We start from the raw sequence: 25,587 nt of genomic DNA on the forward strand, positions 1-25,587 counted from the left end.
TTCTTGTTGCGGAGCACGGGCTCTAGACTCACAGGTTTCAATAGCTGTGGCACGCTGGCTTAGCTGCTCCACAGCATGTGGGATCTTCCCAGACCAGGGCTCGAACCCGTGTCCCCTGCATTGGCAGGCGGAGTCTTAACCACTCTACCACCAGGGAAGCCCTCTGTGTACTTTTTTAACTTTCTGAAAATCATACATCACTTTTATAAAACTTTTAAGCCAAAAATAACTACAGGACATAATGTAATTGTGGCACATTTATGTTATACAACTTCCCACTTCATTGCCTCTATTTCTTTTAAGAACAGAGGTCTGGGAATTCAGAGACCAGGCTTCTAGTCCAGACTGTTTTGCATGTATTCTATAACCTTGGACAAGTTGGTTTGTCTCTGCAGGCCTCAGTTTCTTCCTCCCTAAGAGGGGTACTTAAGTAACAGTGCCTATTTCAGTGGTTTCCATGTGCCAAGTGCTGTGCTGAGCAGTTTCCTCACAGCAGCTCCATGGGTTGAGCATTATCCCCCTTTTCCAGATAAGAAAACAGAAGCTCAAGTAAGTGTTGGAATCAGAATTCAAATTCACGTTTAGCCCACCCCCCCAAAGCCATGTTCTGTTCACTACACACTCTCCCAGCCACCTCTTGCCTCACGGTCTCACAGTTTCCTGGCCCTGGAATGAACTTAAACCCAGGACTTGACTCAAAATCCTCTATCTGGAAAACACTATCTTTCTAAATTAACCTTTGGTCACTTTTGTTATTACTATGTCTGTTCTTTATGTTGCATCAAACTCTAAGACAGGATGTCTCAACCTCAGCACTACTGACATTTTGGACTGAAAATTTCCTGATTGTTGGGAGCTGGATGTCTTTGGCAGCATCCCTGGCTTCTACCCGCTATATGTCAGGAGCACCCACCCTTCAACTTGTGACACCAAAAATGCTTCCAGACATAGTCGCAAATGTCCACTGAGGGATAATCACCCAGGGTTGAGAATCAGTGTCCTAAAAAAAGGGAAAAGGCAAATTCCTGCATTAACCCTGAAGGAACACTGTTTTGAAAGGAGTTATGGAATCTTATAAGTATTTTTACCTGCATGATTCTTAGACTCTACCAGCTCAGACTAAATTCTCATCTCACATTATTTGCTCTGTGCAGAACACTGTACCAGTTACACACACATTACCTATCCAAGATTTAGGGAAATGGGGAAGGAGAATAAACTTTGCCCTCTAAAAAAATGACTCCACTTCTCCCTTAGTGAAATTCACTTTTGCCTCAGAGGGAAAGAGCCACATGAGGCTGCTGAGTGAGAATGGATATTCACCAGGGAATAGTGGTAATTGAATATGATGCTGATTTTATTCCAGCTAAATAAAGCAGCACATAAGTCATCTGGGCAATAATCTTAACTCAAGGGGCAAAAGCCAAGAAACAAGTATTTTTGTTTGTTTGTTTTAATTATTAGTCACAGTCCATGGCTCTCTTCCATACCTCATCTCAGAAAATGTGGGTTAACGTATTTCACGCAAAGTAACATAGGAAAAGAGAAAAAGGGAAGATGAAATGCATTTAGTGTGCAGTTAAAGGTGGTTTCTCCAATTTCTCTTCTGTGAACTGTTCCATTAGCATGGTCCACTTTGGATTATTTTAATATCATGACCATCTTCCCTGCAAAATGAACAACCATAAAAACACATTTATTACCTACCATATTGAAACTGTCCGTCTCTTTGTATTAAAAAGAGCCATGTCATTATACATTAGATTCTTTCCAGGGTGACACTTAATTAGTCATTTTTAAAGCTAAATCTAGGAAATTATGAGGGCGAAAGCCCAACTCTGCCATTTTTTTCCTAACCCAGTGGCACAAGGAACTATCCCCAAAGAATCACTCTGAGAAGACCTAGTAATTTCCTGAAGACTGAGTTCAGAGAATGGACCCCTGAAATACAAAGCAGCATACCTGGAGGGGGAGTCATGATCACCTGAGCTGGTCAGGTATGTTACATGAAGGGCATCAGGTATAATATCAATACACTTATTACTGAGCATTCTAACAGATCTGTTTTCCGACCAGTAGTGCAGGCTGTGTAGGTCGCCTGTACATGCCCTCTGAATTTAATAGAACATTTACTACTCCACAGAGTTTGACTACTACATATATTCTTAATTTTGGGAAACTACCCATCCCTGGATAGTAACATCACTTCATTATTTGGTCTATAATTGACTAATCACTCACCTCGTTCTCTAACCTTGACCTAGAAAATGTACTGAAGGAGTCTGTGTCTTTTTAAATGTCAGTCTTAAAATAGAACTACTTATGTCTCATTTGATTCTTATGTCCAAGAGTCACAACTTCCTAAGTAATAAAAATGCAAGATAAGAACTAAAGAAAACTTGGCTAGTTTATACTGTAAAATTGTTACCTGATTTTCATGCACAGAGTACACTCATTGGGATACGTGGACATGTCGCTTCCACACACGGGGTTAAAGTCCCTGGGACATCCTGGTAATTTATACTGATCGCAGTTTGGCTAGAAAAGGGAAGGGAAGACAGAAATTGGAGAATAACTTGAGACGTTCTCATCACAAAATAGCTGAGGGGAAGACAAAGTCCCAAGTTTCCCTAGATTTCCTAGAAACGGCCTACAGAAAGATTTCTATTTTCCACACACAAAAAAAGTTTTTCTAATGCAAAAATCAGATGCAGTATTGAAGCAATGGGTCAAAACCTGCTATGTAAGAAAAGGACCTCAGAGGAAGGTTCTGTCTGGCTGATTTTTAAATGAAAGTCCAAGACATGTCACCAAACCTACTTTACTATCCTCCAGCTTCATAATTTGCTCTTCACTACCACCTCCATGAGAATGTCCTGTTACATTCCACCTAGTCCCTGGGCATAATGCCCAGACACACTCGGGAATCCTGTCTGGACTTTTAAGATACTGGCATTTAAGCAACAGCATTAAAGAAAGCAGTAGGTTCAGAATTAGATCTCAGGGGTTGTTATGGGTTTAATTGTGTCCACCCAGAAAGATAGGTTAAAGTCCTAACCCCCAGTACCTCAGAATGTGACCATATATGGAAATAGGGTCTTTATATAGGTAATCAACTTAAGGTTAGTAGAATTGACCTTAATCCAGTATGACTGGTGTCCCTATAAAAAGGGAAAATTTGGACACAGAGTCACACACAGAGGGAAGATTGTGTGAAGACATGGAGAGAATGTCATTTACAAGCCAAGGAATGCCTGAGGCTACCAGATACTAGGCGAGAGGAAGAGAACTTCCTCTCTCCGAAGGAAGCAACCCTGCCAACACCTTGACTTTGGACTTCTAGGCTTGAGAACTGTGAGACAATCCATTTCTGTTGTGTAAGATACTCGGTTTGTGGCTTTATTACGGCAGCCCTAAGAAACCGATATGGGGTCATGGAACTCAACCCTCAGATTTCATGGAATTGAGGCCAGATAGGTAACATGTCTTGTGCACAGCCACTAGTCTCTAGCAGGACCAGGACTAGAAATGGTCACAATGGTCACACCATGGTGTGCAGAGTCCCACTTTAATAACAGGTTAAATATATGGCCTGCTGTGTTTCTGTTTTGTGTGTGCGTGTATGTTTTAGTAAATAGTGATTACCTTTCCTCACTTCAGAGTAAGTCACACTGTTTAGCACTCTTAATAAATGAATTACACACTTCTACTGACATTATCTGGATTTATAAGGTGCTAAGCAGGGCTGGCCTTGGGCCAAACTCTGAAGTAAAGAAATTTTTTGACCCTTTCCATCCTCCGTTCAGCCCTCTATCTCCATTTCGGAGCCTGATGTGTTTCTTGCAGCTCCAGGCTCACTAAGATGATGCCTTCCAGGGCTTCCACAGGAGAGTAGATGTCCTCTTATCCAATGAGATTGGGACAAGTGGTTCTTGGTCACTTAACTGAAAAAGTCAATTAAAGCACGTAAACAGTAACAAAAAATATACCCTAAATATTTTATCTTAAAACATATAAATGAAAATAAAATTGCCACTCTTTTGCTGTAAGGCAAAGACAGGGCACATGGCCAGCTGTAATGCTACCTACACTAAGATAACCTCCCTTGCAGCTAGGTATGACCACATGATCAAGATCAGGCTGATGGGATACCAGTGGAATTATTGTGTAGTAGCGTCTGGGAACCTCCTTTAAAAGAAAGTTGGTACCTGTCCTCTGCTTCCCCCAATTCTTATTCTCCTTTGTCCATTCCTCCATCCTACTCCTGGGTGCATGGAGCTCTACTTTTTATCTTACAGACCAGGAAGACAAAAGCCACATCCTAAGATGGCAGCTCTGTGAGCTGTTATTTTGAGTCGTTGTTTCTTGCAGCTGACTCTAATCCTACCTGACACAAGACATAAGACTTTTCCTATGAATGTTTCAACTAGAGTTTTGTGTACTAACACTGCAAAAATCATACCCACAATAAATCACCTATGATTTCTTGTTTTGATTTCTTTAAAATGGAATTTCTCAACCCCATTCATATTTTGGACCAGATAATTCTTTGCTGTGTGAGGCTGTGCACTGTAGGATATTTAGTAGCATCTCTGTTCTCTATCCACTAGATGCCAGTGACAACTCCCTGGTCATGACAATCAAAATGTCTGCTGGGGGGTAAAACTGCCCCTTTTTAAATATGGTGAGACTTTATAGACACTGGCACAGCAAGGTAATATACAATTTTAAAAATTAATTCCCCAATTATTTTCAGTTGTTTTACCTACACCTAATTCAATTTGTTTTTAGCATTTTGTCTTTCAGCAAGTCTTTCAAAATCATTTGCCTCATTTCTCATATAAACAGCTTTATTTCTCTACACTCATGTTTATGCTGTCTTTACATTTTTAATTAAAATAGGACTGGCAACTGGCATAATAGGCTTGTGAACACACACACCTGAGTCTCGGTCAGCACATAACACCACTGATGGAAAATAAGCTTTACTGGAATACAGGAGAGTAGTTAAGCAAGAAGGTAACCTGTCTATAACCAGTGAGTAATCGATCTGCTGTGGGAATCGTTCAGAGAGAAAGGAGAGGGTCGTATGTGAGTCTGCTTAAATGCAGGATGCCTGATTGAGTTTCTGCTGTTATTATCCCCCATTTTCTGAAAGAAAATGAAACCCAAGAAAACTGAGTCATCTGAGCAAAAGTAATATTGGGCACCCATTAAGTGCTGAAGACTGGGTATCAAATAACAAATAAGACATCATCCATGACCACAGGAGTATACCGCCTACTAGGGGAAGACAGGCTATTACAATTCAGTGCTATGATGGGCTAGTGAAGAGCGCCAATCTGGAGTCAGAATGCCTGGGTTGGACCCATAGTTGCACCATTTCCATGTGACCTTGCAAGGGGATAATAATGGTACCTACTTCATAGTGCTGTGAAAAGTTAAATGAGGGAATTCCCTGGTGGTCCAGTGGTTAGGACTCCACACTTTCAGTTCCAAGGGCCTGGGTTCAATCCCTGGTTGGGGAACTAAGATCCCACAAGCCTTGCTGCGTGGCCAAAAAAAAAAAAATTAAATGACTTATTCTATATAAAGAATTTAGAACAGTGCTTGGCACATAGTAAATGGTATCTAAACATTTAGTGTTGAAGAAAATCAGAATGTCACCCCCAAAATATGGCTCTATGACATAAAAATTACTTTGAGCTAAAGGCAGTTAATATGCAGCTCTCTCTCTCTTCCCCTTTTCTGCCTAAAGGCAGGATATAAATTCTCCTTTAGTGGAGATGACTCTGGACACTTATCAGCCCAGAAATGGCACCTGAGGAATCTGCAAACAAACCTTACTTCATTAGTTCCCTCCCACTATTTTTCTTCCCACTGTTTGCCACCCTTGGAAGCCTAAAACCATTTTCCTTTGTCCTGTCCTTTATCTACAGACTTATTGCTCTCTGGTAAAGATGCTATATAAGGCAGATTTCTAAGCCACCTCTTTGAGTTACTCATCTCTTGAGTGCTCCCATGTGTATGCACAATGCACTTGTTAATAAACGTTTGTTTATTTTTCTCTTGTTAACCTGTCCTTTGTTATAGGTGCCCCAGCTGAGAACTTAGAAGGGTAGAGGAAAGATTTTTTTTCCTCCCTACACTAGCATGGTGATGATGATGATGCAGTGTAGTTTGAATGGAAGCATGGAGAAAGTGCATTTATATCTGCTTTGGAGGAAAAAAAACAGAGTGGGAAGATTTCCTGGAAAAGGTCTACACTGAATTGAATACTCAAAGTTACCTAACCCACGGAGGTCAATATCCCCATATGTAAAATAATAATATCTATCTATCTTACAAGGTCATTGTGAGAATTGAGAGACTGCATATACAAATGGACAGTGTCAGACCACATATTAAAATAGAACTCTGACCCATAACCTGGAGCAACTTGCCTAGGAAACCAACCCATTACTTAGAATAACCAACCCAAGAAGCCAACCTGCTATAAATTAGACTCGTCAGAAGTCAGATGGTTATCTCTAGTGACAGTCCAATAAGCCAAAGAGTAAGCTCTGTAACGATTGGCCAAAATGGCCAGGCTTGATTAATAACTGATAGTTTCCCTAAATTTTTGTTCCTGCTTCCAACTTAGGACCAATCAGAGAAAGCCAATATGCCCTCCTAACCAATCACATAGGATTCCTGCCTTTAGTTACCCACCTACAGCCTCCCCATAACAACAGCCTTGATCAGGGCACACCTGATGCCTTCCCTTTTTCCCACTTTAAAGCTTTCCCACTCCTCTGCCTTTGAGTCTCTGCCAAAATGCAGGTGATATGCCTGATTCACTTGCTTCAACAAGCTCTGAATAACTAGCTTTTGCTTCTTCTCATTTGCTCGACCTTCGCTTGCTTACACAGAATTTAATTTGATCATATACATAAAATGTCTAGTACAAGGTGTAACTATTAGGGAAACAAAGCCCTGAGGCCTTCAAGGCCTGAGCTATTGTCAACCAAATTTTACATCGTGATCCGTATCAAAAAGCCTGCCTGAGAATCTGGTTTCTAAAGAAGCAGTCCACTGTTTCGAAAGTGGCAGGTCAGACCTGAAAACCAGCCCCCAACCCAAACTCTTGAGGGCTTCGCTGTATCAGTAGAAACAATACAAGTGGTTTCCTACTTACTGTTCTGTATTCTGAAGGGTGAGCAAACTGAGTGTTCAAAGAGGCTGCAAGAAGGAAACAGACACTTTAAAGCATGGGGTTAATAAAGGTCAATTCTTGTTCATAAGGGTTTTTTAAAATTCAGCTTGTGATTTATACGGGCCATGTGTTTCCCTTTCCCTCCGATGCCTAGCTTCTTTGAACCCCCCCTAAGAAGTATGTTCAGCTGTGTTCTGGCACCTCTCCTAGCAGGCACACAGAGAACATTTGGTACCGGTTCCGTAACTGACCACCCTAATAGAATTGCTTGAGAAACTTTGGAGCTACCGAATAAAAGAGAAGAAACTCAATAATTCACGATGTTCTTTTCCTCTGTGGCTCAAGGTAATATATGCAAAATTTGACATTAGGTGTTACCACTTTAACTCCATTTTTTTTTTTTTTTTCTGGTATGCGGGCCTCTCACTGTTGTGGCCTCTCCCCTTGCGGAGCACAGGCTCCGGACGTGCAGGCTCAGCGGCCATGGCTCACGGGCCCAGACGCTCCGCGGCATGTGGGATCTTCCCGGACCAGGGCACGAACCCGTGTCCCCTGCATCGGCAGGCGGACTCTCAACCACTGCGCCACCAGGGAAGACCTCAACTCCATTTTAAATGGGCATCAAGTCTGGCTGGACTAAGTAAGGCCCCTTTCTCATGAGCCCCAGAGTGCCCGGCGCCCTTGGCGTTCACAATTCCTGATTCCTGTACATCTCCCGCTGAGGGCCCCTGGTACATACATAAAAACCCAACTCCCGATCTTGGGCTCCAGGAAATCTGCTTTAAGGGAGAAAGAGCAGACAGCAGGGTCACTAAGAAGATGCTGGGACTAAAGAGGGTTGCTGGCTTCACAACGCCAGCCCCGCACACCCCCAAGTTCGTGTCCCTAGACAACCGCGGGGCGGGCCTGGAACCACCAGTAACGGCTGCGCGGAGGGACACCGCTGCCCGGACCCGGGCAGGGGCAGTCGCCAGCGAGACCCCCTCTCGGTAACTCCTCGGCTGGTCCTCCGCGGAGCAGGCCCACAGGTGAGCGTTACCTGCCGAGTCCCAGCAGACCAGGAGCAACAGCCCCAAGCGCAGTGCCTCGAGCGCCATCCTCCCTCCGCGGCCGGAGGTCGGGTCCCTGCGCTCCAGCGCCCGTGCGACACGGAGAGTGCCCTCGGGTCGGACACGCGACAGGGTGGGGTGAAGGAGAGGCGAGTAAGAGGAGGAAGAACAGAGCAGGTAGGAGGAGGGGGGAGGGGCAGGAAAGGCGCGTGGGGGGGGAGGGGAAGGCAGAGGAGGGGTGGTGGCTAGCCCCCCATCTCCTCACCCCGCTGAGGATGAGAGTAAGCAGTTAGAGGGCCACCTCTCCCTGCAGCAAACCAGAACCTTGTAAGAGCCCTGGATAAGCTTGTGGGCTCTCAGTCAACCTCAGTTTCTTCAGCATCTGCTCTGTACCAAGCAGTGTTTGTGGCTGAACTTAAAAGCGTCCCTGCTGTCTGGAAGCTTTCCAGTGTAGGTGTTGGGGGAGAGGTAACAGAGGGAACTCCAAAACAAGTGAATACAATAATTTCGAAAATTAAGTGCTAGAGAGTTGAGAGTGGGGAGAAGACTTTCCATTGGGAGGTCAGGAAAGGCCTTTCAGATGTAGTTGAGCTGAAAGCTGAAGGATGAGAAAGAAGCCTGGTGAAGACCCTGGGGACAAGTATTCCAGCCTCAAGGAAAAGCGAGTTCTGAAAACTAGAGGCAGGAACCAACTCAGTGTGTTCAGCTGGAGCCCTAGGTGAGGGAGGGGGAATGGGGAGGGAGATGGAACCACAAGGTCATGAACATGTGTGGTCATGTAGGCCATGATAAGGGGTTTGGATTTGTTCCTGTTGCAGTGGGAAGCCAGTGGAGGCTTTTAAGCAGGGGCATGGCCCTGATACTTACGTCTTAAGAGATTGGATGAAGAATGGAGGAGATAGGTAAGAGTGGAGGTGGGGGGGGGGAGAAATTCGGTGGCTTTTACAGTAATCCAGGCAAGGGATGGTGGCAGCTTGAACTGGTTGCTAACAGGGGACTGGTGAGATGTGGTCAGATTCAGGATGTCTTTTGGAGGCAGAACCAATTGGAGTGAAGAGAAGAATCAAGGATGCTTCCTGGGATTTTGTCCTGAACAGATGGGTGTGTGGTGATGCCATTTCTGTGATGAAGAACTTTTGGAGAGGGTGCCTATTAGACCTCCAAGTGGACATGTAGACAAGGCAGTTGGCATTACAAATTTGGAGCTAGAGATATAAATGCAGAAGTCATCAGCATATCAATGGTATGCTGACCCAAAGCCCAGGGGAAGAGTACCGCGTGGGTCAGAGGTCAGAGCCCTGGGGCACTACTTTGTGCAGAACTCTGACAGATATGGAGAACAAGGAACAAGCCAGTGAAGAAGGAAGAAAACCAAACTAGAGTCTGGGGTTGCTGAACTGTGGAGCAGCAGTGCAACCATGTGAGTTGCTGCTGCAAGGTTGGGAATTAGGAGCACTGAGCATCATCATGAGCTTTGGCGAGATTGTAGTCACTGACGACCCTGATAAGATCTTTTTAAGAGAAGTGATGGGTTCCAGAGCCCAAATGGCTTGGTTGAAGGGATGAGGTGAGAAAGTGGTGACAGAGAGTGTAGACAGTCCTTGTGAATTTTGCTATGAAAGGGGAGCCAGAGGTGGGCAGTGAGTAGCCTATGAAACTTCTGAGTCTTCTGGGGATCATGTCAAAACCCCTCAAGTATCTTCCCACCTCCGTTGTCTTAGGAGGAAACCAAAGTTCTTACTATAGCCGCCAAGGCCTCTGCTGGTCTCTTACTGCTCTCCCCTGACTCACTCTTCCCCAGCCCCACCCTGTTCCCACCCTAGTGCCTTTGCACTTGCCTTTCCCTCTGCTTACATATCTATGGAGCTCCCTCCATCCCTTCCTTCTGTTGCAGCTCACATGTCCCCATATCAGAAGTGCCTTCCCTGACCATCCTATAAAACCATAGTGCCCCACCTTTCTATTCTCCTTAGCCTGCCTTATTTTCCCTCCCCCATAGGGTTTATCTCAACTTGACTTTTAAAAAAAATTTATTTATGACATCCTCATGTCAGTTCCTAAAGGGGAGTGATTCTTTTTTGGTTCATGGCGTATTTCCAGCACCTAGAAGAGTACTGCTCAACAAATATTTGTTAAATGAATAAATGGATTCCTACAGAGTCGGGACCTTAGCTTACCTAAAAGTATGGTCCACAGAAAAAAAAAAACAACAAACCACCAGCATGCATAAACAAAATGGCTCTTTGGTTAAGAAGGAATTAAACCTTGATTTCTGGTTTTGCATGCATTCATTTCTTAGTATAACATGGCTATAAAGAGTTTTGCAGTCAGATACTTGCTCTGCAAGTTACTTTACAAGCTCTTAATCCCAGAGCTTCCACTTTTGCCTTCCCCCTATAAAACGGGTATTATAATAATAGAATCTTGGGAGTATTAAATGAGAACATGTACATAAAGAACTTAGGACACAGTGGACTCAATAAATTTTTGTCTCTTGCCATCTTCTCCACGATGGCATCTGTAACAAAGACAGTTATTCAGTTTGTAAGTGATTATGTACCTGCCCCGAACTCACATAACATTGGCCACTGTGTTGTTACAGAGCTGGACATCACGAGCCTATAGGCAGTGACATTTTCTATTTCTCTTACTTCTCTAACCCTAGTGCCTAGCACTGTGCCTGACACAAGCTCAACAAATATTTGGTGAATAAGTAAATCTTTGAAATATTAAACTGACATCACAACAGGAAAGTAGACCAAAAAGAGGAAGACATAGGACCCAGGAAACAGGAATTCCAACCCAAGAGAGAAGCAAAGGAATTAGTAGGCAGCAGTATAGCAGTCCTAGAGTTCAGCCAATCCAGAATGGAACAAGCAAGAGGCCCCTGGAGGCAGGTTCTAGAGGAGGAAGTAGATAGAATAAGAAATGTGTCTTACAGTAATTGAGATGAGATTGACATCAAAGGGGTAAAATTTAGGGATTGATGTGCAACAAGTACATAGAAAACTAAGCAAATAAAAAAGACAGTAATTGGCTTCAGGAAAAACAAAGTTGTTCAGTCATTGATCTATCCAAAAGTATGATTCACTATTTTGGGAGAATGGGAGGCGAAGAAGTGTGTATGTGGGTAATGCGAGTGATGGGAGGTATGACAGAGTTATGTCTTTCATAGTAAAAATCAAGGGATGAAATCTAAACCTGAAAAACCAAGAAGAAGCATTATATACATATTATTTAGAGATGGGAAGTTAACTGCTCAAATAATTAGTTAAAAGAGTACAAATTGGAGGGGCTTCCCTGGTGGCGCAGTGGTTGAGAGTCCGCCTGCCGATGCAGGGGACGCGGGTTCGTGCCCCGGTCCGGGAGGATCCCACATGTGGCGGAGTGGCTGGGCCCGTGAGCCATGGCCGCTGAGCCTGCGCGTCCGGAGCCTGTGCTCCGCAACAGGAGAGGCCACGGCAGTGAGAGGCCCGCGTACCACCAAAAAAAAAAAGAGTACAAATTGGATTCTTCCAGGAATTGGAAAATGAGGCAGGAGGGATGGAGTACAAGCAGCCCACTACTACTTTCTTAACAAACAGTGCATGTGTCATGGGCTGAACCGGGTCTCTGCCCCAAAGTTACATTGAGGTCCTAACACCAAGTACCTCAGAATGTGACCATATTTGGGGATTTAATTAAGTTAAAATGGTGTCATTAGAGTGGACCCTAATCCAATATGACTGGTGTCCTTATAAAAATATATTAGGACACAGACAACACAGAAGGATGAGCATGTGAGGACACAGAGAGAAGATGACCATCTGAAAGACAAGGACGGAGGCATCGGAAGGAAACAAACCTTGATCTTTGACATCTAGCCTCCAGAACTGTAAGATAATACATTTTTGTTGTTTAAGCTACCTGGTCTGTGATATTTTGCTAGGACAGCCCTAGCAAACTAATACAACATGTACAGTGTTTAAAAAATTAAAAGTATCATTTTGTATTACAAGAATATTTTAAGAAATTAGCAAAAAAAAGAAAGGTTATTCTGAGACTCATTCATCAATGACCTCTAAAAGTAACTAGTATAGTATGAGAACATTTATTTACTGATTATTTTTTTTCCCCTTGAGAAACTCCCTTTGACATATTGACTGATTCTACAATACATACAGATTTTTGTGGCTATTCAGCAAACCTTAATGAGAGGTTTAGAGATGAGAAATAATTTGCCCAAGGAGGCACAACAAGTTAGTACATTGGCAGATCTGTTTCTTTTCTGCCTCCTATATCTGTGTGTCAGTGTTGATCTGTGACATACTCCCTGGTTCAGTCCAGGTCTAGTCTGGAAAATACAGTCTACATCAAACAAAAAGATTCCTAAGCCCAAGCAGGTAGTTCACTCATTTGAAATAACATATGTCCTTCATCCACATTTCCGCATAATCACAGAAGTGGGACTAGGCCAAGTAAGTAACTCTATGAAAACTATCCTGTATTTCCTCCCTCAGCTCTTTGTTTAGTTGGGCTCAGCTCTATTTTGTGATGTCTACTGCCATCTAGTGGAAATGAATTGACATTTTAACTAGTGCCTCATTTTTAGGGTACTTTAGTTTTCGAAGAGCTCTCTTTTTATCTTCACAATAACCTATGAAGTAGACATTGTTATTCCATTTTGCTTTAACTTTTTAGAAACACTTAATATTATTGAGCTTATTGTGCTTCAGACACTACACATGAATGATCTTATTTACTCCCCGTATCAATTTTTTTTTAATTAATTTATTTTAGGTTTAGGCATTGGGTCTTCGTTGCTGTGCGCAGGCTTTCTTTAGTTGCAGCGAGCGGGGGCTACTCTTCGTTGTGGTGTGCGGGCTTCTCATTGCAGTGGCTTCTCTTGTTGCGGAGCACAGGCTCTAGGTGTGCGAGCTTCAGTAGTTGTGGCACGCGGGCTCAGTTGTTGTGGCTCACAGGCTCTAGAGCGCAGGCTCAGTAGTTGTGGCGCAAGGGATTAGTTGCTCTGTGGCATGTGGGATCTTCCCGGACCAGGGCTCGGACCCGTGTCCCCTGCATTGGCAGGTGGATTCTTAACCACTGCGCCACCAGGGAACCCACCCCCCTTATCAATTTTGTGTGATCTGTGCATATTGCCTATGTTGTTATCCCATTTACAGATGAGCAATCTAAGGCTTAGAGAATTTAAGCCTTAGATTTAAACCTCAGTAGGAATCAGGATTCAAACCCAGGAGAGGCACACATCACTAATCAAACCTTCTCCCCCTCCTTCTCCTTCTCCTCTTCCCTTTCCTCCTCCTCCATTTTCTTCTCCTCTCTCCTTCCCCTTCTTCATCTTCATCTTCATTATTGCAAACATTGTGATTATGTGCCAGGAATTTTCCTAAGTCCTGTACAGGTATTATATAACTTAATCCTCACAACAACTCTTATGAATTAAGTATAATTATTATTCCCATTTCATAGATGAGGAAATCAAGGCACAGAGCAGTTAAGCAAGTTAACTGAGGTCACCAGCTAGTGAAAGCGTAGCCAGAATTGGAACCCAGAGAATTTTGGGTTTTATTTTTATTTATTTATTTTTGGCCACGCCGGCACAGCTTGTGAGATCTTAGTTCCCCGACCAGGGATTTAACCTGGGCTCTGGCAGTGAAAGTACCAAGTCCTAACCACTGGACCACCAGGGAATTCCCTGTTTTAATATTTTGTTTTCTAGCTTTATTGAGCTATCACTGACATATAACATTGTGCAAGTTTAAGTATACAGTGTGATGATTTGATACACATAATATATGTGAAATGATTACCACACAATAGTTAACACATCCATCACCTCACATAATCACAAATTGCGTGTGTGTGCATGTGAGATGAGAGCATTTAAAATCTATAATCTCAGCAATTTTCAAGTATATGATACAGTATTGTTAATCGTAGTCACCATGCTGTACGTTAGATCCCCAGAGCTTTCTCATCTTATAACTGGAAGTTTGTACCCTTTGACCAACATCTCCCCATTTCCCCACCCATACAGCCCCTGGCAACCACCATTCTTATTCTCTATTTCTATGAGTTTGGGTTTCTTTTATATTCCATGTGTAAGTGAGGTCATACGGTGTTTGTCTTTCTCTGTCTGAATTGCTTCACTCACAACACCACAGGGCCCTCAGGGGAACCCCAGGGAGCATTATATTATTCCAGACCCCATGCTCTCAACAGTAAGCAGTTTCAGAAATAAAGTTAATTTGTCTCCTCATTACAAAATTAATACATATTTAGAAAACCAGAAAGAAAAAAATCACTCAAAATTCTGTCTCCCGGGACTTCCCTGGTGGTCCAATGGTTGAGACTCTGTGCTCGTTCCCAATGCAGGGGGCCCGGGTTCGATCCCTGGTCAGGGAACTAGATCCCACATGCGTGCTGCAACAAAGATCCCGCATGCCGCAACTAAGACCCGGCACAGTCAAATAAACAAATATTTTAAAAATAGGGCTTCCCTTGGTGGCGCAGTGGTTGAGAGTCCACCTGCCGATGCAGGGGACACGGGTTCGTGCCCCAGTCTGGGAAGATCCCATGTGCCGCAGAGCGGCTGGGCCCGTGAGCCATGGCCGCTAAGCCTGCACGTCTGGAGCCTGTGCTCCGCAACGGGAGAGACCACAACAGTGAGAGGCCCACGTACCGCAAAAAATAAATAAATAAATAAATAAATAAAATAAAAAATTCTGTCTCCCAAACACAATCAAAATTAATATTTGGTGTCTTACTCCTAGTCATAATTCTAAGCTACTTTGATTTTAATATAGCTGTGATTGTACTATAAAAACCATTTTGGGCTGTTTCTTTTATTTAACGTTTTAACTTAGGCATTTCCAATATCCCCAAACTCTTCATAATTGTTACTGTGAATAGGTCCTTTATTAAGATTATAACTTGTGTAATGCCTTCTATGGGTCAGGTACTGGTGTAAGGAATTTCTATGTATTTATTCCTTAATCTTCACAACAAACCCCTTAAGATAGAGAGTATTTTTAGCCCTATTTAGATGGGGAAACTGAGACACAGCTGGTAAGTGACGCAGCTTGGATATGAACCTCCACAGTCTATGCCATCATCTAACTGAGGAAGCAAGGATTTAAATTGTTTATATTTTGAATCAGTTACTAAAAAGCACATGGAGAAGCACTAACAGTTTTACCATTAAATTGTAAGAAACATTTATGCAAAAAATAATAATGATGGTGATTAATGTGTCGCTTATTAAAGAGGCAAAATTTGCATATAATTAGATAAAGCCCAGAAAATAGAGGAGAGTATTAATAGTCACCATTTATCAAGTAATAGCTATGTACTTTTACATATGTTATCCCTAATCTTCACTGTGACCCTGTGAAATAGTTAATATTATTTCCTGTTCATATGATGAGGAAAGGAAACCAGAGAGGAGTAATTTGCTCAAGATCACAAAGCTAATACGTGCTGAAGCTGGGTTCACTCACAGATTTTTTTACTTTAACCTTAAGTTCTCATCTGCAAGCTAAACTCTAGAGCTGCATTTTCTAATACTGTAGGAATTAGCCATGTGGCTGTTGAACACTTGAAATGTCGCTGGTGTGAAGTGAGATGTGGTGTAAGGTTAAAATACACGCTGAATTTAAAAAACGTAACAGAAAAAGGAGTGTAAAATATTTCAATGATTTTTATATGGATTACACGTTGAAATTATAACCGTTTGTATTTATTGAGTTCAATAACTATGATGACAATTAATTTCACATGTTTCTTTTCACTTTTAAATGTGGCTGCTAGAAATTTCAGATTACACACGTGGCACACATATTTCTATTGCTTAGTGCTGCCATAGACCAGCACCCCTTAAACTTTAATGTGCAGATGAGTCACTTGGGGATCTGAATTAAAATACAGATTCTGGGCTTCCCTGGTGGCACAGTGGTTAAGAATCCACCTGCCAATGCAGGGGACACGGGTTCGAGCCCTGGTCCGAGAAGATCCCACATGCCGCGGAGCATCTAAGCCCGTGGGCCACAACTACTGAAGCCCGCATGCCTAGAGCCCATGCTCTGCAGCAAGAGAAGCCCGCGCATGGCAATGAAGCGTAGCCCGGGCTCACTGCAACTAGAGAAAGCCCGTGCGCAGCAACTGAAGACCCAAAGCAGCCAAAAAAATAAAAAACAATAAATCAATAAATTAAAAAATAAATAAAATAAAATACAGATTCTGATGCAGGAAGTCCAGGGTAGATTCTGCGTTTCTAACGCACTCTCAATGAAACCAATGCTGCTGGTCCAGGTGGAACACGTTGAGGAGCAAGGCTCTAGATGGGAGGGAGGCGGGGGAGATCAGCATTAGAACCCTTAGCAACACCTGTGTTTGGGGGACTAAAGGGAGGCTCCGACGCGGGGAAGGGGAGAGGTGGCCTGAGAAGATGCTTGCAGAGCCAGGACGGTGTGTTGTTGGGGAGGCCAGGGTGGCAGCATGTCAAGGCGAAATAATCAACAGCAATGCCTGTGAAGAGACTAATCGGGGCCTTGCTGGTTTGTCGACGAAGACGCTACTGATGAATGCAGCGAGGACAGTTTCCGTGAGTAATGAAAACGGAAAGCAGATGTCAGAATGTTGGGGAATAGGACAAGTGGAGCTGGTCGCTCTCTTTTTTCCTAGAACGACAGGGAAAAAACAGTAGCTAAGGCTGATGTCAGGGGCAAGTGAGAGAAAGTGGGATGAGGAGTGTAATGGATTATGGGGACACTTGCTTGGTTTGATTTTGCAGGGGGGAGACCTGAGTCTATGACTTATGCAGAAAGGGAACGGTGTGAGGGAGAAGTTGGCCCAGAGAACATGGGCAACTTCTCTCCCAAGTAAAGGAACGGCCTCTCTGAATGTCAGCTGTGAGGCCGTGCCAGGAATAAATATGACACAGCCTCTAGCTTCGAGGATCTCACAGTCTCGAGTACTAAGAGACCTGTGTGCCCCTTCCGTGAAGCCCTGAGAAGGCAGTAAAGCTGGCATGGATTAGTGATGAGCTATGTTTTCTAAATGAAGCCCAATTCAAAAAAAAATATGGTCCCCAATTTTCCTCACAGTTACATTTAAGCATTCTATATTTCTTGTATGGTCAGGCCACCCAAGATGGCTGTTCTCTTGCTCTCTGTACATCCCCTGCTGACCAGTACCTGCTTCACCTATACCCTACTCACCTGACCGACCTTCATAGGTTCTTGCCGGGGCTCCAGCTGGTGATTGCTCTTATCAAAGGGGCAGTGAGGGGTGGGCCTCTCTGCTGGTTTCCCTGCTGATGAGCCAGCCTGACTTAATTCCCCCTGTAACTGGTAACCTCCCTTCCCCCTCCCCACGCAGTCTGTCACCACGTCCTGCCCGCCGTAGGACACACAAGGTGGGGGGGGGGGGTCACTCCAGGACCTTGCTTCAGATGCATAAGCTCCCCCCATCCATTAAATCATTGATGTCTGTCGCTGACTCCGGGCTTTTTCTTTGGTCTAGAAGCTGGGCAAGTACAGGCCTTGTAGACCTGAGGGGTACAGCCCAACATTCTCCATCACATCAAAATGAAGGGTTTTATGTTTTAGGCTAAAATTTCACAAACAACTTCACTAGTAACACCCACTGCAGTGACCTTGGTGACAATGAAACTGTGCACCTCAGATTGGGACTTGAACCCATGTGGCCGGTACTCGAACCCAGCCAAAACCCACGGTCTTCCAAGTGAGATCACACACCTGTTTTCAGGACTTAATGAAGCTCAGATTCCTGATGTCTCATCACAGAAAGAATTCAGTGAAAGACAAAGTGATAGGTAAGAGGTGGATTTATTTAGAGAGAAACACACTCCACAGATGGAGTGTGGGCCATCTCAGAAGGTGAGAAAGGCATGGGGAGAAACACACTCCATAGACAGATGTGAGCCATCTCAGAAGGTGAGAAAAATACCAGGGTATGGGGTTGTCAGTTTTTAGAGGGGTGGGTAAATTTCATAGGCTAATGAGTGGGAGGAGTATTCCAGCTATTTCGGGAAGGGGTGGGGATTTCCAGGAATTGGGCCACCGCCCACTTTTTGATCCTTATGGTCGGTCTTGGAACTGTCATGGCGCCTGTGGTGTGTCATTTAGCTTGCTGATGTGTTACAGTGAACATATACTGAGGCTCAAGGCCTATTGGAAGTCATCTTCTCCGCCATCTTGGACCCATTTGGTTCTAATCAGTTTGTCTTGTCCTCCCGCTATGTCATTCTTTCAAAGGTTGTGCCCTGCCCCCTTCCCTCCTGTTTCAACAACACCAAGTCTTTGAAGAAATGTTGAGTGAGGTGACACCACGTGGGGTTGGTGAGGTTATGACATAGAGGCAGGGAAGAGATTTGGCGTCAGGATACCGTCACAGACCAGGAACGACCAAAAACCTCTGGCCCCTCGGAAAAGGCTACTTTTGGTGGCAACTGGAGGAGGCGGGGGTCTTGTCCTTTTAGTGGGAGCACATGGCGGGTATGGAGTGAAGTGGCAGTGTGCCAGGCCAGAGTGAGGGGGAGGGGATGCTGGTGCAGGCGGAAAAGAGAGATTTCTCCCTCCCTTATCTCCTTGTCAGCCGCCTAAAAACAGTTAAAAGAGAAATCCATATCAGGCCCCACCCAGCCCATCTTCTGAATAAGCTCTGCAGTCCATTCAGTTGCTGTAGAGATTCCTAGAAGGGTTAAAGGTCAATCCTCCAATTCTGTCCGGAAACCAGCCCACCTGGTGGTTTGTGTAACTATTGTCCCATTGTGTCACATTCTTATGTAAATATTCTGAAGCACAGCAATCAAAGAACCAGCCACAGGGAGTAAACAAACTTTAAACACACAATGAAGATGCTCATCCCTCTTCAGGATTTTGTTTTTTTAAATTTTTATCGGAGTATAGTTGCTTTACAATGTTGTGTTAGTTTCTACTGTACAGCAAAGTAAATCAGCTATACGTATACATATATCCCCTCTTTTTTGGATTTCCTTCCCATTTAGGTCACCACAGAGCACTGAGTAGAGTTCCCTGTGCTATACAGTGGGTTCTCATTAGTTATCTATTTTATACATAGTATCAATAGTGTTTATATGTCAATCTCAATCTTTCAATTCATCCCACTGCCCCTTCCCCCTTGGTATCCATAAATTTGTTCTCTACATCTGTCTCTATTTCTGCTTAGTAAATAAGATCGTCTATACCAATTTTTTCAGATTCCACATATATGCATTAATATACGATATTTCTTTTTCTGACAAGAGCACAGAATCATGGAGCTCTTTGGAGATTCACCTCCAGCATCTTGGCTTCCTGGGGGCTCAACTGCCTCCTAGCCCTGGGCCAACCCTTCTCTGCCAGCTCTCTGGGTCCTTCTTCCTCCCTGAGACAGTCTGAGCCTTTTTTTTTTTTTCCGGTACACAGGCCTCTCACTGCTGTGGCCTCTCCCATTGCGGAGCACAGGCTCCGGACGCGCAGGCTCAGCAGACATGGCTCACGGGCCCAGCCGCCCCGCGGCATGTGGGATCTTCCCAGAACGGGGCACAAACCCGCGTCCCCTGCATCCGCAGGCGGACTCTCAACCACTGCGCCACCAGGGAAGCCCCAGTCTGAGCCATTTTAAAGCAGCCTGGCTCAAATAAAGGAAGAGCCATTCCTGTTCTTTCCCTCAAGGATGAGTGTTTACACAGGCAAACATGGAGCGTTTAGAAGTGGTTCTTTTAACATGTCTGTGGAGAATGACCTACTTCTGTAATGACCTGTCCAACACACCAAAGAAGCCCAGCCACTTATGCACCTTCAACAGTTTTCTGACACCTTAATAATTAAGGCCCATGCACCTCAACAAGGTGGTTTTAAAAAACCTTTGTTTCCTTGAAACTTTCCTGCTTAAAGCCACTGTCTCACCCTGGTTAAGCTTCCTCCCCTCAGCCTCCTCCCCAGCCTCCTAAGTGCACCTTCATCTCCAAAAACCAGGCTCCAGTTTGCCAGCGTGTAAAAGCCCTGCCAAGCCCTGGCCCTTCCATGAAGCGTGTCTGAAATTTCAACATTCTCCAAAAGGCACACCTAGCCCTCATGAATGACTTCTTTCTCTTCACTCCTATGGTTATTTTGTAAAACGTCCACACTCACAGTGGCTAATTCAGAAAATATAAGGCTTACTGCGTGCCTGGAGATTTTTACGGTGCACTAACAATTCCAAGATGTATAAAGTGGTCAGTCCTATTCCCAAGGAGCTTGAAGATCACTGAGGGAAAATGACATGTAAACATATTACTGTATGGTAGGTGCTATGTTTGGGATATTCCCCAAGTACCATAAAAATCCATCCCAGCCTTGAGGGTCCTAAAAAGGCTTTCTGGAAAGGGAATAGGGAAGGGCATCCCAGGCAGGAAGTAGACAGGCAAAGGCCTAGAGAGGGGTCTTAGCCTAGCTAAGAACACCATTGGGTCAGCTAGGCTGGAGGGCAAGGGGAGGGTGGGATGAGGCTGGAGTGGAACTCAGGGTCCAAAGGGTGAAGGATCTTTTCAGCCACGTTCAGGAGTTTGGTCTTGATCCCTCAGGCATGTGGGCCATTTAAGAAAATTCCTCTGTGGTGGGCTGAATGCATTGGTTGGGGTGAGGGGACTGCAAGAATGAAGGTGCATCACATGGGATCTGACACAAATAGGAACCAGGCGAGTATTTCTTCCACGAGGAGGCAGCTAGAAGCCTGTGAGGTTACCCAGATGAGAGATGACTGAGGCCTAAGCTCAACAGATGACTGTCTTCAGAGTATTTGTTTCTTCACTTGTGTATGCGTGTGTGTATGTTTCTCCTTCATTGGAATGGAAGCCCTGAGATGGCATTTCTGTCTTGTTTACTGCTTATTATAAGCCCAGGACTTACAGTGGCGCCTTGACCCTGAGAACCCCTCAGTAAATAGGTGAGTGAAGGAATGAGAGCAGCTGACAGTTGATTTGACAGGTGACTGGTTGGGGTTGGGGGAGAGGTAGAGGGAGGCAGGACTTCCTGCGGTCCCTGCCCCAATGCCATGACCCCTGAAATGAGGCCCCCTCAGAGTTGGCGACTATTAGTTTCCTATTGCTACTGTAACAAATGACCACATGCTTAAAGCAACACATACTTGTTCTCTTCCACTTCTGGAAGTCAAATGTCCAAAATCAATTTGACTGAGCCAACACAAGGTATTAGCAGGTCTGGCTCTTTCTAGGGATGTAGGGGAGAATCTAACTTTTCTAATTTCTGGAGGCTGCCTTCATTCCTTGACTCCTGGCTCCCTCCTCAAATCGATCCAACCTCTTGTTTCCATCCTCAGGTCTCTTACTTGCTATTTTGTACTCAAATCCCCTTCTGCCCGCCTCTTATAGAGACACCTGACTATGTTCAGACCCATCTGGATAATGCAGGATAGTGTCTGCCTTTCAAAGTCTTCTATTTAGTCACATCTGCAAAGTCCCTTTTGCCATATAAGGTGACATTCACAGGTTCTGGGCATTAGGACGTGGATATCATTGGGGGCCATTATATCAGCCTATGACAGTGACCAGCATGTGAGGTGGTTACTGGGTGCTTGAGTTGAGCCCCCGTTGAGGTTGGTAGGACTGAACCTCTTCACCTGAGAGTGTTTAGGAGCACAGCCTGGAGCCAGACTGCCCAGATTCAAAGCTCTGCTATTCATTAGCTGTGTGACCTTGGGTAAGTTACTTAACCTCTCTGTGCCTCAGTTTCCTCATCTGTAAAATAGAGACTAGCTGCCACACAAGGTTGCTGGGATGAGTTAATACAAAAAAAAGGTATGCAGGTAGACTAATGCTAGTCACACAGTAAGCCCTCAGGAAGTGTTGGCTACTTGGGATAGACCAAGGGAAAACCTGCGGATGCCCTGATCCCACTTCTCAGCGTGAGGTGTGTCAGCAACTGAACCCTGAAGAAGCAAACTACCCTGGGCATCTGAAGCCTCTCCTATGCTGGGGAGATTGAATGACTTGGAGGTGGCGAAGCAGAACATTGCTACTCAGAACTCCTCCATTGAATCTCCCCATTTCAGATAATCTTTCTATAATAAAAGTCAACGCAAATGTATGCCGCGTGCTAACTTAAGTACTTTTAATATTTTGAATCCAGGTAATTCTCACAACAATGATATGTTATAGGAACTGTGATTATGTCCATTTTACAGTTAGGAAAATTGAGGACCAGAGACCAAGATTCACTGCAGGAACAGTCTGGCCAAAAAGCTGCCTTTAGCTCCCTCTACTGTGGGATACTCAGAGCAGCCACTGTGAAGAATCATTTCTCAACGATCGATCCCTACATCTTTAGGTCACTAAATCCCAGGCTGTTTCTGAATAGGCTGAGCCCACACGTGCCCATATTCTCGAGGAACTGAGGGCAGGCCATGTCTGGCTCTTTTCAATAGCCTTAATGGAGGCTGAACCACGCCTTCTACCAAAGCTCAGATAATCGGTGAATTGCCCCTGGATTAGTTCCCTTTTCTGTGTAACAAATTACCCTAAATCATAGCAAGTCAAAACAACAAAACAAACATCATTTCAGCTTCTGTGGGTCAGGAACCTGGATCCGGTGTCGTTGGGTCTTTTGGCTCAGGATCTCTCACAAGGAAGCAACTATATTGTCAGGAATGTAGTCATCTCAAGTCTTGACTAGGTGAGGATCCACTTCTAAGCTCACTCGTGGCTGTTGTTAGGCTTCTGGTCTTTGCTGACTGTCAGCCAAGTCAATAGTTCCTTGTCATGCAAGTGTTTCCATAGAGCTGCTTACACCGTGGCAGCTGGCTTCCCCCAGAGTAAAGACTGAGAGAGAGGAACATGAACACCTCCTCAGTACAATATTTAGGAGGAGAGTAGAGAAGAGCAGACAGAAGGAATTAAGGTAGGAGGTGAGGACAACCCAAACGACTGGTGAGATGGCTTGATCCTCAACATTTTTCTTTGTATAGTTTAGGCAGACTCAATATGAAAAAACTATATAACTTTAAAGGAAAAATAGCACAAAGTTCAGGAATCCACCATGTAGCAAGAAATGAACAGATTCTCAATATGAAAAACATGCAAGCATAATTTTTAAATGGATAAAACTGAAGAAGTCTAGGGGCTGCCGTGAAATACAAGACCATTGGAACAGATGGAAATCATCAATGACATTATGCAGCAGGTGGAGAAAGGAAAGTTAACCCCTGGAAAATATGAGTCAGAATTTGACGGCTGTAAGGCTGTGGTATACATTTTAATGGAGAAAAGTTGTACCTTCCTGTTTTGGTGTTAGGGTTCACAATTAAAGATACTCTCGGGAGTCATTTGTGTGTACAGAATTACATTCTATGTACCCTGAGTCCTGTGCACTAGTGGCTTTCAGACACTTTTGAAGTGGACAAAGAGTTAGAAATACATTTTACACGGCAACTGAGGTGCACACACTCACACATGTAACAGGGAAGAGCCAATCAGACTGCATGTTGGATCTGTTTCTTTTACTTTAACCTTTGCTTTCTGTGCTTTTGTTCACTAAAAGGATACTGTCTCTACATAATGGCCTGCCTCGGGGAACCCTGCCCCTCTGCCTGAATGTTAAACCAAAGTGCCTTTGTGCAGGGAAACATCCAGACCCTGTCCACCTGTGGGTGGCTGCAAGAAAGAAGAAATTAACACATCCCCTCCCCGAGGCTGGCCATTCCAGGGCATAGTTGCAAAACTTAGTGCCTTTTTACTTTACTTCCTCATCTGCTCCCCCTCTCTGAGCTGTAAAAGAAACTGGCATCCAAACCCCGATAAGATGGTTATTTTGAGACATTAGTCTGCCATCTTCTCGGTCTGCTGGCTTTCCGAATAAAGTCGTATTCCTTGCCCCAGCACCTCGTCTCCGATTTCTTGGCCTGTTGTGTGGCGAGCAGAGGGAGCTTAGACTTGGTGACACACACACAACAGAAGTACAAGTTTTATGAAAACAATATTTACCCTTATTATGTGCTCAGATTTTTATATTCTATTTTAAAATTCTGGTCAAGATCCACTACACAGATTTCATGAACATTTAATAGATTGTAAACATGCAGGTTGAAGAATACTACTCTTGGGAGAATTTTAGCCAGTTTCATCCTGAATTATAGAGAATGGTCAGGATAAAGCCACAAAGCCCATTTACATTAACTGACTTCCCCATAGGGAAAAGGAAAAAAATCAGGTGTGAAATAAACATTTTATCTTAAACATTTTTTTTCATTTTTATTCTTTTTTTTTTTTACCATTTTTAATTGAAATATGGTTACTTTACAATGTTATTTTAGCTTCAGGTGTACAGCAAAGTGATTCAATTATATATACATTATATATATTATATATAATGTATATATAATTCAGAGTCTTTTCCATTATAGGTTGTTACAAGACATTGAATATAGTTCCCTGTGCTATACAGTAGGTCCTTGTTGTTTATTTTATACATAATACTGTGTATATGTTAATCACAAACTCCTAATTTACTTCCCCCCCACCCCCTGCTATCTCCTCTGGTAACCATAAGTTTGTTTTCTACATCTGAGTCTATTTCGGTTTTGTAAATAAGTTCATTTATATTATTTTTTTAGATTCCACATATAAGTGATATGCTATAATATTTGTCTTTGTCTGACTTACTTCACTTAATATGACAATCTCTAGGTACATCCATGTTGCTCCAAATGGAATTATTTCATTCTTTTTCATGACTGAGTAATATCTTTTAATAATGCATAAAGTTGAACCAAGTACTTAAAAATGTTTTTCTATATCTGTGCTTATTTCCCCATTCTAATTTTTTATTTTGTGTATCATTTTGTTTTCTTTTTTCTTTGGTTAGCAGTTTATTGCTTTTCAAAGAATTCAGTTCTTGGGTTTATTTATTAGTTCTATAATTTTTCAGTTCTCTAATATGTTAATATTTGTATTCATCCTTTATTTTTGCTTTCCTTAGGTTTATTCTGTTTTTCTGTTAAATTTGAAAAATTCAATGCCTAATTTATTTAATTTTTCTTGTGTGAGTTATCTATTGCTAATTATTGCTAATAAATTACCCTAAAACTTGGTGACTTAAAATAACATACATCTATTATCTCACAGTTTCTGTGGGTCAGAAATCCAGGTTTCACCTGCCCTCTGCTCCAGGGTCTATTGTGAGGCTGCAATAAAAGTGTCAGCCAAGGACACAGTCATCTCCAAGTTCAGCTGGGACAGAACTTCCAAGCTCACCCAGTGGTTGTTGGTAGGAATCAGTTCCTCTCTGGCTGTTGGTCCAAGGTTTCCCTTAGTTCCTTGACAGG

At 43.6% G+C, this 25,587-nt stretch overlaps 1 protein-coding gene and 1 long non-coding RNA gene across 2 annotated transcripts in view; one reads left to right on the plus strand and one right to left on the minus strand.

Moving 5' to 3' along the window:
- LOC137223755 (uncharacterized) overlaps positions 1–25,587 on the plus strand; it is a 241,897-nt gene that overhangs the window by 173,596 nt on the left and 42,714 nt on the right. The window contains exon 11 of the long non-coding RNA XR_010943037.1: positions 11,996–12,118. This is a non-coding gene — a long non-coding RNA (uncharacterized lncRNA). The remainder of the gene's footprint in view (positions 1–11,995; positions 12,119–25,587) is intronic.
- Positions 1,622–8,292, minus strand: SPINK2 (serine peptidase inhibitor Kazal type 2). The gene is made up of 4 exons (XM_067736133.1): positions 8,235–8,292; positions 7,178–7,221; positions 2,429–2,538; positions 1,622–1,667 (listed from the first exon to the last, which is right to left on the minus strand). Exons 1-4 carry the CDS (start codon positions 8,290–8,292, stop codon positions 1,622–1,624), a joined length of 258 nt encoding a protein of 85 aa, XP_067592234.1.

The sequence above is a fragment of the Pseudorca crassidens genome, chromosome 4 (genome assembly GCF_039906515.1).
Source record: "Pseudorca crassidens isolate mPseCra1 chromosome 4, mPseCra1.hap1, whole genome shotgun sequence".
In the NCBI taxonomy this organism is placed as follows: Eukaryota; Metazoa; Chordata; class Mammalia; order Artiodactyla; family Delphinidae; genus Pseudorca; species Pseudorca crassidens.

Excerpts from the sequence above, each read along its gene's own strand:
- SPINK2 (XM_067736133.1), bottom strand. The coding sequence starts at position 8,292 with ATGGCGCTCGAGGCACTGCGCTTGGGGCTGTTGCTCCTGGTCTGCTGG. Across the intron at positions 7,222-8,234 it reads GGTCTGCTGGGACTCGGCAG|CCTCTTTGAACACTCAGTTT; the intron begins GTAACGCTCACC and ends TCCTTCTTGCAG. Across the intron at positions 2,539-7,177 it reads ACCCTTCAGAATACAGAACA|CCAAACTGCGATCAGTATAA; the intron begins GTAAGTAGGAAA and ends TCCCTTTTCTAG.